The sequence below is a fragment of the Homalodisca vitripennis genome, chromosome 4 (genome assembly GCF_021130785.1).
Source record: "Homalodisca vitripennis isolate AUS2020 chromosome 4, UT_GWSS_2.1, whole genome shotgun sequence".
Taxonomy (NCBI): domain Eukaryota; kingdom Metazoa; phylum Arthropoda; class Insecta; order Hemiptera; family Cicadellidae; genus Homalodisca; species Homalodisca vitripennis.
The window spans coordinates 156,581,800-156,595,580 of record NC_060210.1 but is presented as its reverse complement, the minus strand read 5'-3'; the positions used below and the strand labels follow the sequence as shown (position 1 = coordinate 156,595,580).

At 32.9% G+C, this 13,781-nt stretch overlaps 1 protein-coding gene across 1 annotated transcript in view; it reads left to right on the top strand.

Moving 5' to 3' along the window:
• LOC124360381 (WD repeat-containing protein 46) overlaps positions 1 to 7,702 on the top strand; it is a 35,680-nt gene extending 27,978 nt beyond the window's left edge. Inside the window, exons 12-13 of the mRNA XM_046813959.1 lie at positions 2,532 to 2,642; positions 7,491 to 7,702. Of these exons, the coding sequence (XP_046669915.1) occupies positions 2,532 to 2,642; positions 7,491 to 7,613 (234 nt within the window). The 3' untranslated portion in view covers positions 7,614 to 7,702. The remainder of the gene's footprint in view (positions 1 to 2,531; positions 2,643 to 7,490) is intronic.
• Positions 7,703 to 13,781: the final 6,079 nt, after the last annotated feature.

The window sequence follows — 13,781 nt, the reverse complement described above, 5'->3', positions numbered from 1 at the left end:
GAAGGTCCTAGCAACTGCGGCAGCAATTATTCGGGAAGATATTCAATCGGTTCAATCATATACTGTTTTGTATGCCATGACTCGCTGTGATACAACATCAGTAATGTTTCCAAGGGGCAAAACAACAATTTTTTAATTGTTTGAAAAAGAAAATTTAATTACTTGTGCACAAGCTTTCGAAGATATCAACTCTTCACCAGAAACTCTAATTACCACGGAATTCGCTTTCTTCAGTCTGTATATGGAGCTACAAAACAAAAATACTTCCATAGGCAAATTACGTAACTTATCTTTTGCAAAACAAACAAATAATAAAAACGTGTGCAATTAGCTTGTCTTCCTCCAACCGCAGCTTCTGCTCACCAACGTTATTAGTGTGTATATTACCAGGTTCTGGTGTGGCTTGTTAATCAACTAGACCCAGAACAATGAGGTTGGAAGCATGTCAATAATGTATTGGAACCAACCTACTCACATGCTTCTTCCACCTGCACCTGAAAACTTCCTTAATTGTATTTTTTGCAACTGCAAAAGTAGGAAGAAGAAAATAGAGAGAAAAGAAAGTGGAGGGGAAGAAGAAGAAATAATTAATGACGATGATGATGAATAAAATATGTTTACAACCAAGTATAACGGAACTTGTCACTCAAGCTGTACCTTATCGACAACGACCACTCTGGCAAGAGTGCAACGACTGAAAAGAAGAAGAATAACCAATCATTTATTAAATTTTACTGGAATAGACTGTGGAGTAGGCCTATTGGGGAAACCACATTAAAAAAGATACACTAGGTACACTACCTCATAGGTTGCATGGAAACGTGTACATATTATAGACAATACAGCGTAAGAACATTTTGTAATGGTTTTTTCTCAAAAATGGTTAGTGTTATGAAAAAAAGCGTAAGAACAATTTTTGTAGATAATTGCATGATCTACAATTTTTTTCTGACATATTTTATCATAAAACTAACCTTTTCACTGAAAAATTCAAAAAACCAATTTTTGTGAACTTTGACCTTGAATAAAAATTTTTGCAGACATGAGATCGATGGGTCTTTTCACAATTTCATAACAACGGTGTCCCTAACATCTTTTCAGCTTTCTGGGAATTTTTGCAAGGGTCAATGTCTAAATTGACTTAACTATTTGAGAAGTTTCCCCATAGGCATATTATGTTAGTGAATGTGTGATTCAAATAGGGTGTGGTATGGAGCTCCCGTAGGGATTTTGCCTATTGCCTTAATCCTCCTCAGAGCAAAAAGAGGTTTAAATTCTTTGCAGAGAGTATCAACATGATGATTCCAAGAAAGATGATCATCAAATGTCAGTCCCAGGTACTTTGTAGCTTGTACTCTCTGGAGGCTCTGGTAGGCCTGATGCTTGTTCTTTAAACTTTTAAAATGTTATGTAATTAGGCTTTGTAGAGTTAAAAACGAGGTCATTATTAATACAATATTACTCTGCCATACTAACTGGAATGAAGGTGTAAATTTCAAGTGGTTCTACTGTTTTATTGCTAGACAGTAGAAGCGTATCATCAGCGTACATGACAGGATAAGAGCAAGGCCCCAGATATTGCTGAAAGTCTTTTGTAAATAATATAAACAAAACAGTTCCTATAACTGAGCCTTTCGACACACCCCTGTGGATTATCCAACCTTCATTTCTCCATCCAAAGCTTGCTTGATTTCCACTATTTTGATATCTTCTTGTCAAATAACTTTCAAACCATTTTAAGACTGTATTTCTAAGCCCCAAAGCTTTCATTTAGGATATAATAAGTCTATGATCTAAGTTGTCAAAGGCTTTGCTCATGTCAAGGAAAATGGCTAAAACTGTGTCCCGACTATCTAACTTGTCCATAATGTGTTCAGTCAAATCTATCAAAGCAGTAATGGTTAATTTTCTTGAGATTAAGCCATATTGTCCCTCAGGAAGTAAATCATTGTACCTTAAATGGTCAAGAAATCTTAAAAGAATCATTTTATTTATCACTTTGGAGCAAACTGGTACCAGGAAATAGGTCTGTAATTATTGTTGACTTCAGTTTTATTTCCTTGTTTATGCTGTGGGTAGAGTTAATTAGACTTAATAGAAAGCTTTAATTTTGATGGAAATGTTCCTTGTAAGAAAGATTTATTGATTAGATCAGTCTCAATGTTTTATAATGCGATTGTCATATCTCACCATTACTGTGCTCTTCAGTAACAATGTATTAAAACTGTTATAATTTTCCAGTTCACCTTTTCTCAGTTTGTATTAACATTGCATTTTCTTACATTTTACATGCTTTATTTATAGAAATAATAAGTTTAATACTATCAATTTTTTAGGTAAGCAGAAAAAATAGGAGTGTATTGGTAGTTTTCATGCGCTCATTAAATATATATTGAACAAAAGCATACAATATCTTTGTATGTGAACTTTGTTTGTGTAATATAGTGTTTACATGTTCATGCAGAAAATGTCATTTACGAGGTATTAATTTGTGCTGTATCGGATTATATTATAACATAATTATGTTGCAGTTTTTGAAACCTCCGAAAATTGATTTTACTCCGAGGAAGAAAGCGAAAAGGCAGGGGAAATCTGTCCAAATGGCAAGAACGAAGAAAATAATGAAAGAAAAACAGAAAAGGGTGAGTAGGATTTCTTACAGTTTTCGCAATTATTTGATCAATTAAGAAAAGAACATTTTAAATTGTTGCTACAATGATATATATACAATACTTTACTTATAATATTACTAAGTACATGACTGAAAATTATCATGTTTATCAATTTTGGAGGTGAACAGATTGTGTTTTTATTAAGTTGTGCATTTATTTACTGCTTCATATTACATTAATTACTTTTTGATACAATTTTACTTTGTGGGTAGTGTATTGATTATTGTAAATGAGTAAATTTTGCTGTTGCTACTTTCTGTGACTATGGTATTTGATTTTGTTAATTACATTCGTAGGAAAACCTAAACTTGCAGAACAATACTTAAAGTGGTATTGTCAGAGTAGTTTTAAATATTCTAGAGCCTTTTTCAAATATATTTCATATGTCATTATAATGTTCCAAGTAATTTAGTATTGTTCTTTTTGGAGTCCCTCAAATATACTTTCTGTAACCACATCTCTACCTGATCTATTACTATGAATTATTATCCAAATTCCAAATATTTATATTCTGATGACACATCTATAGTTAATATCATCTGCAAATAACACAAATTCTCCTTTTCAAATTTTACTCACAATAGCTGAAAACACTCCAAGATTAACACTTGGCAATCTACCCAGTGTACGGTTGCTGTTATGTTACAGTCCTTAGGGCTGTTGAGTTATGTCAAAACATTAATAGCTTTATTAAACTCCAGCCCTACAAAACTGTATAATTTTTCATTTGACTATTGAAAGGTTAACATAGGGTTCCTCCGATGCAGCTTTAATTTTGCAATCTGTATTAATTTTGTAGATTTGCTAATCAATTATACAGTTCATTAAAAATGATGTTACATGATTACCGTTTCATTGCAATGTTCCACTATTGTAAACTTATATATAAAAAAAACAGTAGCAGTCGTGGAACTGCCGATAGAAGTGAAAACGGAACTATTAAGTTTAGAGTAATTAACAATACGTTATAGTAGCAGTACATCTGTAATTGTAAATGTGACGCGTTTTTAATTTTCCAATTTTAAAATCCACGAAAAAATATTATCAAATAACTAGAAATCTATTTTACCACGCTAGTAAGATAGATCTTGTACCGTAATAATACTCATTTCATGATGAAGAGGTTAAATATTAAAAACATAATTAAAATGAATAATGCTAAATTTTAAATACAAATATTCGTACAAATATTAAAAATGTTTAAAAATATATTCGTTGTTTTCATTATTCATTTATCTGTATAAAAATATGTTGTAATTGCTCAATATTAATAGTTAGTTAAACATAGAATACAAGTGAGTAAACACCGAGTGAACAACAGTGAGTTGAACACCGTTGTAAATAATACAGTTATTGCTACGGATAAAGTATATAATTGCAATAACAATTAAACCCACAATATTTTTAAAACTAATAAATTAGTTAAATTAACTTGGTTCTTTCGTAAAGGTATTTTTATTGCACAATAAACTAATTTATTGAGTTAATATGGTATCAGTGAGCCAATGCGCCAACTACAGTTCCGGCAGAAACGTTCACTCATCACTTCATACGCTACTACAGGCTAAACTAAACTTCCAATAAAAAAATGATAAATTACAAAAAAAATATTCATCTATTTTCACACAACTTTCTCGCTGACAAATTTTGTCTGACCAAAAAATAAAAAAAATCCTCGCGTACTACTTTTTTATTGTCATTGTAAACGCTATGTAAAATGTAAACAATAATCAAAATTATTTAAAAATGTAACCAATAGATTGCCAATATTAAGAGCTTTAATTTGACGCATCTTACAGAATTGTACGATATTGGCTTCACTTTTAAATCGCGAGAGGAAGCCGTAAAGGTCACTGATTTTCGCAGTCTGTTTTCATACTCCGCCGGGACAGTTTTAACACAGCGAGACTGACTTTTTCATGCAGGTTAGTAGTCCGCGGCCAAGTCTACGGTTAAAAAACACAGCGAGACTGACTTTTTCATGCAGGTTAGTATCATTAGCATGTCGGTGACGCGAACCGAGGATTTTACCCTCTACCAAAACGCTCAACGCGCCTAAAGAAGTTTTCACTTCAATAAATAAATATGACATTAGCGTAGGGGTTCCTTGCTTCTAAAAGTGAGACTAACTCAATTCAAGTTTCTTGTCTCAAGTCGTTGAAATATTTTAATGGCTGTACTTGGCATATTGTAATGTTGTAAAATATAGTATGTGGTTAATATTACCACGCCTATCTTACACAGTTATTATGAATACCTCTAAGGTTTTTTTTATTAGGTTTGGTGTAAGCCCTTTATCACATAGTATTACACAATATCACCAAGAATGAAACTAATTTTTTCTTATGTATAAAAATAAAAATCTTTAGTTTTGCTGTTTTTATAGCTAGACTCTCGATTTTGGGTCCATTTTATTTGGATCTAATTTGACTTGATTACTAAATAAACATTTTAATTTATTAAAAAAACATATATGATATGCTGTAAACTTTTTTTTTTTTATTTCTATATTTTGATGTTTAATTCTATACTGGCTGCTATCACTTTTCTTGTGCATTAAACATGTAACATAAGCATATAAAATCTCACAGTAACTCTGCTTTTGCTTTGTTAGAACAAAAACAAAGTGTCAATTGAAATTCATTACAAAAAAGTTGCAAAGGTAATATAACTGTATTTATATTCTGCTTTTTTAGGCAATAAACAACCGTATTATTTTTTTAAATATATAGTGTTATATTTTTTGTCAATCACAAGTTTTTTCTTTTTAAACCTCATACATTTGTAATTTTATTTTTGTAATAACAATAATTGATTGTAGTTGACAAAACAATAGTATAATAAATTACATCAGTGATTAGTTAACAATTGGCTTAAGTGAGCAGTGTCATATAAAACAAATACAGTGTGTTAAAACATTGTTAAGACTTGTTAAATTCTTGAAACATTTTGACACCACTGTGGAGAGGCTCTTTCAGTCAATAGATAATAAATCAAAACTGAACAGTTGTTGAAAACAAATAGTTGACAATAACAAAACTAGTTTGTTGCAACATCCAATGAGGTGAGATAAACTAAGTAAGACTCTCATAGTTCCCTTTCTCATAAGGTAAAGCTGGAGTCAGTCAATCTGTTATGACCCTCCTGAACTCTGTGTGTTAATTATTAAATAACAAGTAAATGTTTAACAAACAATGGAACATTTTTTACACAAATGTTCAAAGTTTATTAACAAATAATTATATCCCAAAAATCGTTCAAAAATATAACATCTAAATATATCCTCATAAAAATATCGTTCTGGTGGGAAAATAAGAGACTGAAATTACACATTTGAATAAAGAATTATACAAAAAATTATTAAAAATGAGAAAAACTAAAAGAATGTAAATGTAATTTCAGGATCGTAGGTATCAATCGGATTTTCAAGATAAAAACGAAATATTAATTGGGAAATTTAAATAAATCTGAAATAATGGGATAATTTGTAAAAATAGATAAATTGAGAATATTAATATAGGAATGTGCTCATCATTGCAAAGTATACCGAAAAAGAAATTCGGGTACGAATGACGGTGACTTGGGTTCTCAGGGATGGTGAAGTCCAAGTGAGATGGTAGTTTGGTAGAATCCTTGTAGTTCTAGGAGATCGTGATGCAATAGAATTTCTTCTGTTAGACAGAACCATACTGTAGTAGGTTATTGTACCGAATTGGTGATATGAAGATCAGATCGTGGTAGATGATGATTCCAAAAAAAAAATATCCTAGTCTGTAAAATTTCCTTAAATTGTGTGTGAAAATTTTGAAGACAGAGGAAGAAAGAAATTATAGACTATGGAATCAAAAGTTACTGTTTGGGGAATATAATAAAACAGAACTTTTTAGGAAACAAATAAAATGCCAATTAAGACAAGTATTAAAATATCTCTGCTTATGTAAAAGGGTAAAATATATGTAGCTAAAAAGTTATTTGAAAAAATGTAATAAGTATTGAAGGATCCGAATTATGAAAGTTGCTTTAATAAACTCCAAACTCAGAATAATTTTTGTTTGGTGAGTCGTTGTTAATTATTCTGATTGTTAAATTACAATAGTATATTGTAATTTAAAAGAAATGTGATTGACTACATGGATTAGTTGGTAATGGGAAAAGTAATAATGAATGAAGATTAAATAAACATTATAACTTGTGAGGGGTTCTTAGCCCTAACTTCACTTGGTAAAATGAGACAACCTTTATCTCTTTTGCTACTTTAACAAATTTTATATTAACCTATATAACAGTTTGAGACTAGCAATAACCTTGTTACATATCTTAATTGTAATTTTGTTCGCCTTTCAAAGATTTTCTTCATGAAACTGCGAGCTCATTGTCAGTACTACGAGAATCCAAGATATAAGCCAGAAATATAAACAAATTACATACCTTTTACATCATCTGTCATATCATTTACTAGTGATGACTAGTTTTAAGACTTCTGTCCCTTTTTAAAATCAAGGAATCAAATCTATTAAGAAATGGATACAAAGTTAAAAATTATCACAAAACTTATACAAACATAATATGTATATTCAAACATTAATCCAGGAAGTAAAACATTTATAGTCTAGAAATGATTTAATTCGCCCATTGTTAAAATAAGAAATTTATATTTTCTTCATCTTTCTGTTAGGACCTTAAAAATTTCTCAAATTTACTTATGGTTGATTTATTGAATTATTTGTGTAACAGTAAACAGATTTCTCAGTATTACTTAGCTGGATTTTCTCAAGTCTTGAATTCATAAATTTTAACACATTGTTTTATTGTTTCTAGGAATTTATAAAGGCCATGAAAGCAGTAAATGTTGATAAAAAAGAAGAGGAAACCTCCAATGTATCTTCAAAGAATGTCTTGGATAGGTTCAAACCTAACCCAAAGAAAAAAATTGGTCAATAAAACCATGTTGTATATACATTTTGTTAATTGTAATATATAAAGTAAGCTATTTTATAATAATAAGTTTTGTAAATAAATGTTAAAACATATTTATTGCTTTTATTTAAAACCTGATTTTACTAACAGCAGATTGATTGAGTTACATGTGTTCTGCTGCTTTTTTTTTGTCTCTCCACAGAGTCTGTGTTTATCAATCTGGCTTAAATCCTCCTTCATCAATTTATTGTTTCTAAATAGGGCCATGTCCTGTTAGAATTCTTCTTTATTCAGCTGTTTTTCAGAAGGAAATAAGTATGCTGGATGTAAAAAATCAAATTGCTTATTTTCAATTAAAAAAATAAATAAAACTCACAGAAAATATTTCAGAAAGATAATATTTCATATATTAGATTTAGATTAAAATCCAATCATAGCAGGAAATCTATTGTCGCTGGTGGTAACCCTTAGGAGAAATCCTGGATAATTATCTTTGTCATCTAACCGAGAGGTGGATGAGCTGCAACTGAACAAGAGTATCACATACAATCCCTAAGGAATTTCTAAACTTTGAAATACTAACTTTATTAGCATTTCTGCTACACTAATACCTAAATCCTCCCCTTCTAACAAAGGCCAGTTTTACCAATGTGCAATCTAAATCTGTAAACTTAGTCATTATTAATGTATTGAATTCAATTTACCTAAATGAAATCCAGTTATTTGAAATAGGATGCATTCAGGCCTCTTAAAAAGAACAAAATAACTAAGTTGTGTATTTGTCTTCTTCACTCATCAAAGAATATATTTTTTATCTACTCCCTATCTTGACCATCTTTTTCAACTCATATCACTGAGGGTGCCTTACTAACAGATTTTAAGGTTAATAAAACTATCCCCACCCTAAAAAAGTAAAATTTTTAACCTTGATAACTTCAGGGCAATATTGATTTCTCAATTTTTTCAGAATTGTTTTAGTAAATTTCCAAACTATAAGCCTTGATTATAGTTCCTCAGAAGGATCTATAATCAAGGCTATAAGTCATGCATAAACTGCCCTCTTGAAACCAATAATATTTTTTCATATTAATTTGGCTTTATAATAATTTCTCTATCATTTCCCCTAATTCTTCATTTTTTAAGCAGTGTGGCTTCTGTTGAATTAAATGAGCACAGTTTGACCCTCTGTTTTGTTTAAGTAAAGCTCTTGGCGTTGACAACCACAGCATCTTACTTTAAAAGCCTCATGAATATGGTATCTTAAGGAAAGTATTCAGATTGGTTTCAATACTAGAGTCTGCACAACCAAATTCAATATGTTCATATTAGTCCAAATGGATAAAAAGTGTCCGATCTCCGATTTTACATTGCAAAGGCCAGAGTACTGCAGGAGTAAATATTAGAACCTCTGCTCTTTAAATTATACATAACTCTTTACTTGCCAGTACTTATATAACTCCAAAACCTACTGTACTTTTATCCTTGTTAGATCATTCTCATAACTGATGATCTATGACTATTTTTGCTGATAATACCATTTTATTTTTTAACCACCAAAACACCAAAGTCTTTTGCAGTACTGTTAATGTACCACTTCTTACTAATAAATGGAGTTTCATGAATAAACAGAAGAAATGTTTCATTGAAAAAAATTAAAGTGTAACGTTTTACAGTGGAAACTTGTATAAAATCATAAATTAATTTTTAATATTCGCTATGCGGTGTGCCTCTCTCGTTTTGCCTCACATGAAACTCGAAGAATGGCTGACGTTGGCATATTTGACACAAGACAGATATATGTAACACAGTTTTCTGTGCACTTTTTGATCTTCAGAATTTTAATATTTTTTGTTTCACATGACCTGTCAATTTGTATGGGGTCTAGAACCGCCAGAGAGGTGCAATTATCGTTGTGTTCATTTCGTTTTTAATAACGATGTTCATTTAAAATTCCATGTCAAGTCCACAACAGTACAAACAAAAACAAATTAAAACTATAAATATTTAAATTTGAACACTTCTAAAAATTCAATTCTCTATTTTGGACCTAAATTCTCTGTCTGTTTGTATTATACACTTTTGAGTATGATATTATTTAAGACAAAATTTGAACGTAATTTGGTCAGACAGATTTTTACAGTATGCTTGAAGCTCTCGAGATTATTACTTACTAATAATTATTTTTTTATTATTATTTATATAACTGATGTACAGACACAGTTTAATATTGTATTGTGTGGAAAAAATAAGTTTAAAGCTTAGAGTATAAGAATTTGGGTTAAATATTAGTTAACAACACGATATTTCCTTACATTGGTTGTGTGCACCTACAGTTTTGCGAACATTTGATTAAAATAATGTTATGAAATCAATGTATAGTAATTATTACATAAGTTCACCGTCAATGGGTTGAAATTATTATCACTAGTAAATGAATACATTTTCCAATATTACGAGTACTTTTTTACTATGCAAGGCCTTTCAGAATCAATGATTCCATCATCAGGCACTTCACAAATGAACAAATATTTACATTTTTCTAAATAATAGATATTATAATAACATATAGTAACAGATTTTAAAATAAGATTAGCCAGTATAAAATATTTAAACAGAATTACATTTTAATTTTCTTATAAATTGAGGTGATAAATTGATAATAATTCAAAGTTTTTTCAATGGTCCAAGATTCTTCATTCAACAATGGGTTGAAAGTTAATTATTTCATTTTTATGTGTAAGTCAACTATAAATACACGTTGTGCTGAACATCTAATGTTATATTATTGTCTAATAATATAATTTTATATTATTGTGTATTATACAGGGTGAAAATTTAGTCTTAGGACAACTTTATAAATTTTAAACGACAAGAAACCAAATTTGGCACCATTACTGGTAATAATAATAAGCTATTTTTTCTGTACATTGTGATCGGATGTCAGCTTTGGGAAACAGCCCGTTGGGTGTAAGAAAAAAATCTTTAATGACAGCCTATGTTGAGTTGTACATCATTTTAAAGGTCTAGTTGAACTGAAAACAAGGCCACAAACCGGACTTCAAAAGGTTGATCCAGTCGGAAGAATTGTTGTTTAAAGATTTAAAAATGTTTAATACATTGTACATAAGAAACAACTAATGCTGTGCCTGTTACAAGTTAACAATGTGTCGGCATACTTATTTGAGTGAACTAATTTCAAAGTAGGCCATGGGCCCGGGCCCAGGTCGACTAATTTTAGAGGCGGCCAACTGTGAAGGTCAATTAAAATTTCGCTAAAAATCAAAAGCGTTTTATGCAGGTTTTTTTCACTCATATTTATAATATTTATACATTTTATTATATTTTGTTTATATATTATACATTTTATTATATACCGTACACAGTTTGTAATATATATTTTATACACTAATTAGAACTATAAAAAGTTCGAAGAGAAGGTTTTAATACATTAAACATTTTATGTCAGACTTCACTATTATTCTGTGTAGTGTGTCACTGCGTATAAGGTCAGCCGTCGATGTACACGAGGTGAGTTGGGCGCGCCGCGCGACTATCTTTTTTCGTCGGGCTGGGCGCTGTTGTCAGATCACGAGTAGGAGGCGGCATGGAGGGCGACATCGTTAAGCATATGCGCTCCCACCGCATTCTGCCAGCTTCGTTGCGTTTCGTCGCTATTCGGGTAGTGGTGGAATATTGCTTTTGTCAATCAGAGCTCGTTCTACACCCTGATTGGCTTAACTGAGTAACGTCAAGCGTGAAACGTGATGTCAAACACAAAAGTGGTTATTTCTCAGTGTTTGTAAAACATTAGTGATGCCATTGTATATAGATTTTCCACCAGTTAGATTTGATTCCCTGCATAGGTTTAGTGTTTTTATACGCCTTCAAATTTAGTAGGCCTAGTATATAGTTTAATTTTTTTATTATTTCTATAAAAAATGATTGGTCGAAAGAGGTTAAGCGGTGCTGAATACAGAAAGGTAGCAGACGAAAAATAGCTGATGAAGAAATAACTTGATGCTTTTTTCAAGCGCGATGTTCAGGTCGGAGAACCTTCTACTTCTTTAAATATTGCTGCCGACGTCAATGCTTCAAGATTGAACGAGAGAGTGTATGATGTAGTTTTTTTTTTAACGTAGGGGGAATGCATTTGCGCACGGAGTGTGGGACTCCCTTGCGGACTACCCACTAAACCCCCTACGGGCCACGGAGGGCCCAGGCCGGAACCCTTTCGGATGACATCTTGCCTGGTCCGTGTGTCTTATGTCCCATCCAGGACAAAACTACTTGTTTCGGAAGCTAGGGGTCAGTCAAGCATCCGTCTTCACGCTTCTGATGAAGGATCGCATGTACATGAGTGGTGACTGCATTCCATGCGTCCTCACTCTGCAGCATCAGCTCCACAATGGTGTCTGCCGAAACATCGTCAACTGTGGTGGCGAGCGTTCGCCTGGCCTCGGTGAAGCGCCCGCAAGCGAGGAAGGTGTGATGAACGTCATCATCCTCCTCCGGGCAGTAAGCACACCGAGGCGACCTGACTTTTCCCATCCTGTAGAGGTAGTTCATAAAGTAACCGTGCCCCGCCAGGAACTGACACAGGTAGAAATCTATCTCCCCGTGGCCACGATCTATCCAGGGTTGAAGCTCTCGAATGAGACGGAAGGTCCATCGACCGTCCGATCCTTCCGTCCACCTCCGCTGCCAAACCTGCAGAGTCTCCACCCTGGCAGCAGCAAAGGCATCCTCTCTACCCCGCTCGGCAGCCTCCCGAAAGACGGTCTGTCTCTCGATGGCCAGCAGATCAATAGGAATCACCCCAGCCACGACCACCACGGCCGAACTGGAAACTGTATGATGTAGTGAAGACAAAACAAGTGACGTTTGTAAAACATGGATTCGTGTAAAATAAAGATTGTGATTTTGAAAAATCTAAAAGGTGTACCCCGGAAAAAACAGGTTCTTGTCCAAAATCATTGTTTTAAATGCAACTCGCTAATGGGGATATAGTTATACTCCTATTCAGGAGTCGTTGTTTTGTAGTCCGTACAAACTATTTTGCAAATCTAGTCAATTCATAGATTTAGGGTTGTGACTGGAAACATGATTCACAGCGTATAAAAGAACATGACAATTCACTGCTCATCTCGACAGCTTATTAACGTTCAAACAGAGAGTTACTGAAATCGGGACGATTAATAGGCAATTTATTTCTCAAGTTGAGGAAGAGGTCAGTTATGGGAGGGCAGTTCAGCATAGGGTTGTTTTTGTTATAAAACAACTGGCATCAAGAGGTCCTGCTGGAGATGACGAAGTATTTGGATCGCCAAATAATGGAAATTTTATGATGTGCCTGGAACTTATAGCCGGGTTTGATCCGTTTTAAAAATCACACATGTTAAATACGAAAACCCGGGTCAAGGAAGGTCATCGCACATTTCCTCAACAGCGTGTGAAGAATTAATTGAATTGATGGGTAAAAGTGTACTTGACACAGTCTTTAATGAACTGAAAAAAATCAAAATATTTTTCAGTCATCGTTGATTCCACTCCCGATGCTACCCTAGCGATCAGTTATCATTCATTTTAAGATATGTACATGAAAATGAACTTCCATAAGAACGGTTTGTCGGTTTCCTGAAACATCAAGGCCATGCAGGTGTGCAGTTAGCTGAATCAGTACTTGACTTCTGCGGTCTAGATATTCAGAACTGCCGTGGCCAGCCATTTGACAACACCTTATTAAATATGTTGGGAACTTATTCAGGCCTACAAGCGAGACTGAAAGAAGTCAACCCTTTGATGTTTTATGTGCCTTGTTCAGCCCATTCTTTGAACTTGGTTAGATCTAGTGCAGCAGAGTGCTGTATCTTATCTAGGCAGTTTTTTTTTATTTATTACAATTGCTTTACAATTTGTTTTCTTCCTCTAGTCGCAGGTGGAATGTACTTGAGTCATATTTTAAACCACAGGATAAGAACCTATCTTTTAAGTCACTGAGTATTACTAGATGCTCGGCGAGAGAAGAGGCCTGAGAAGCCTACACCGAGATTTAGAACCTATTACAAAGGCATTAAAAAGCATCCTTGACAGCGAAAAAGAGTGCAAAGTGCGATTATCAAAAATAAAGCCAAAGGACGTTTGAACCAGTTCTTGACAAAAGAAACTACATTTATGGCTACCTTTTTGGGGAGA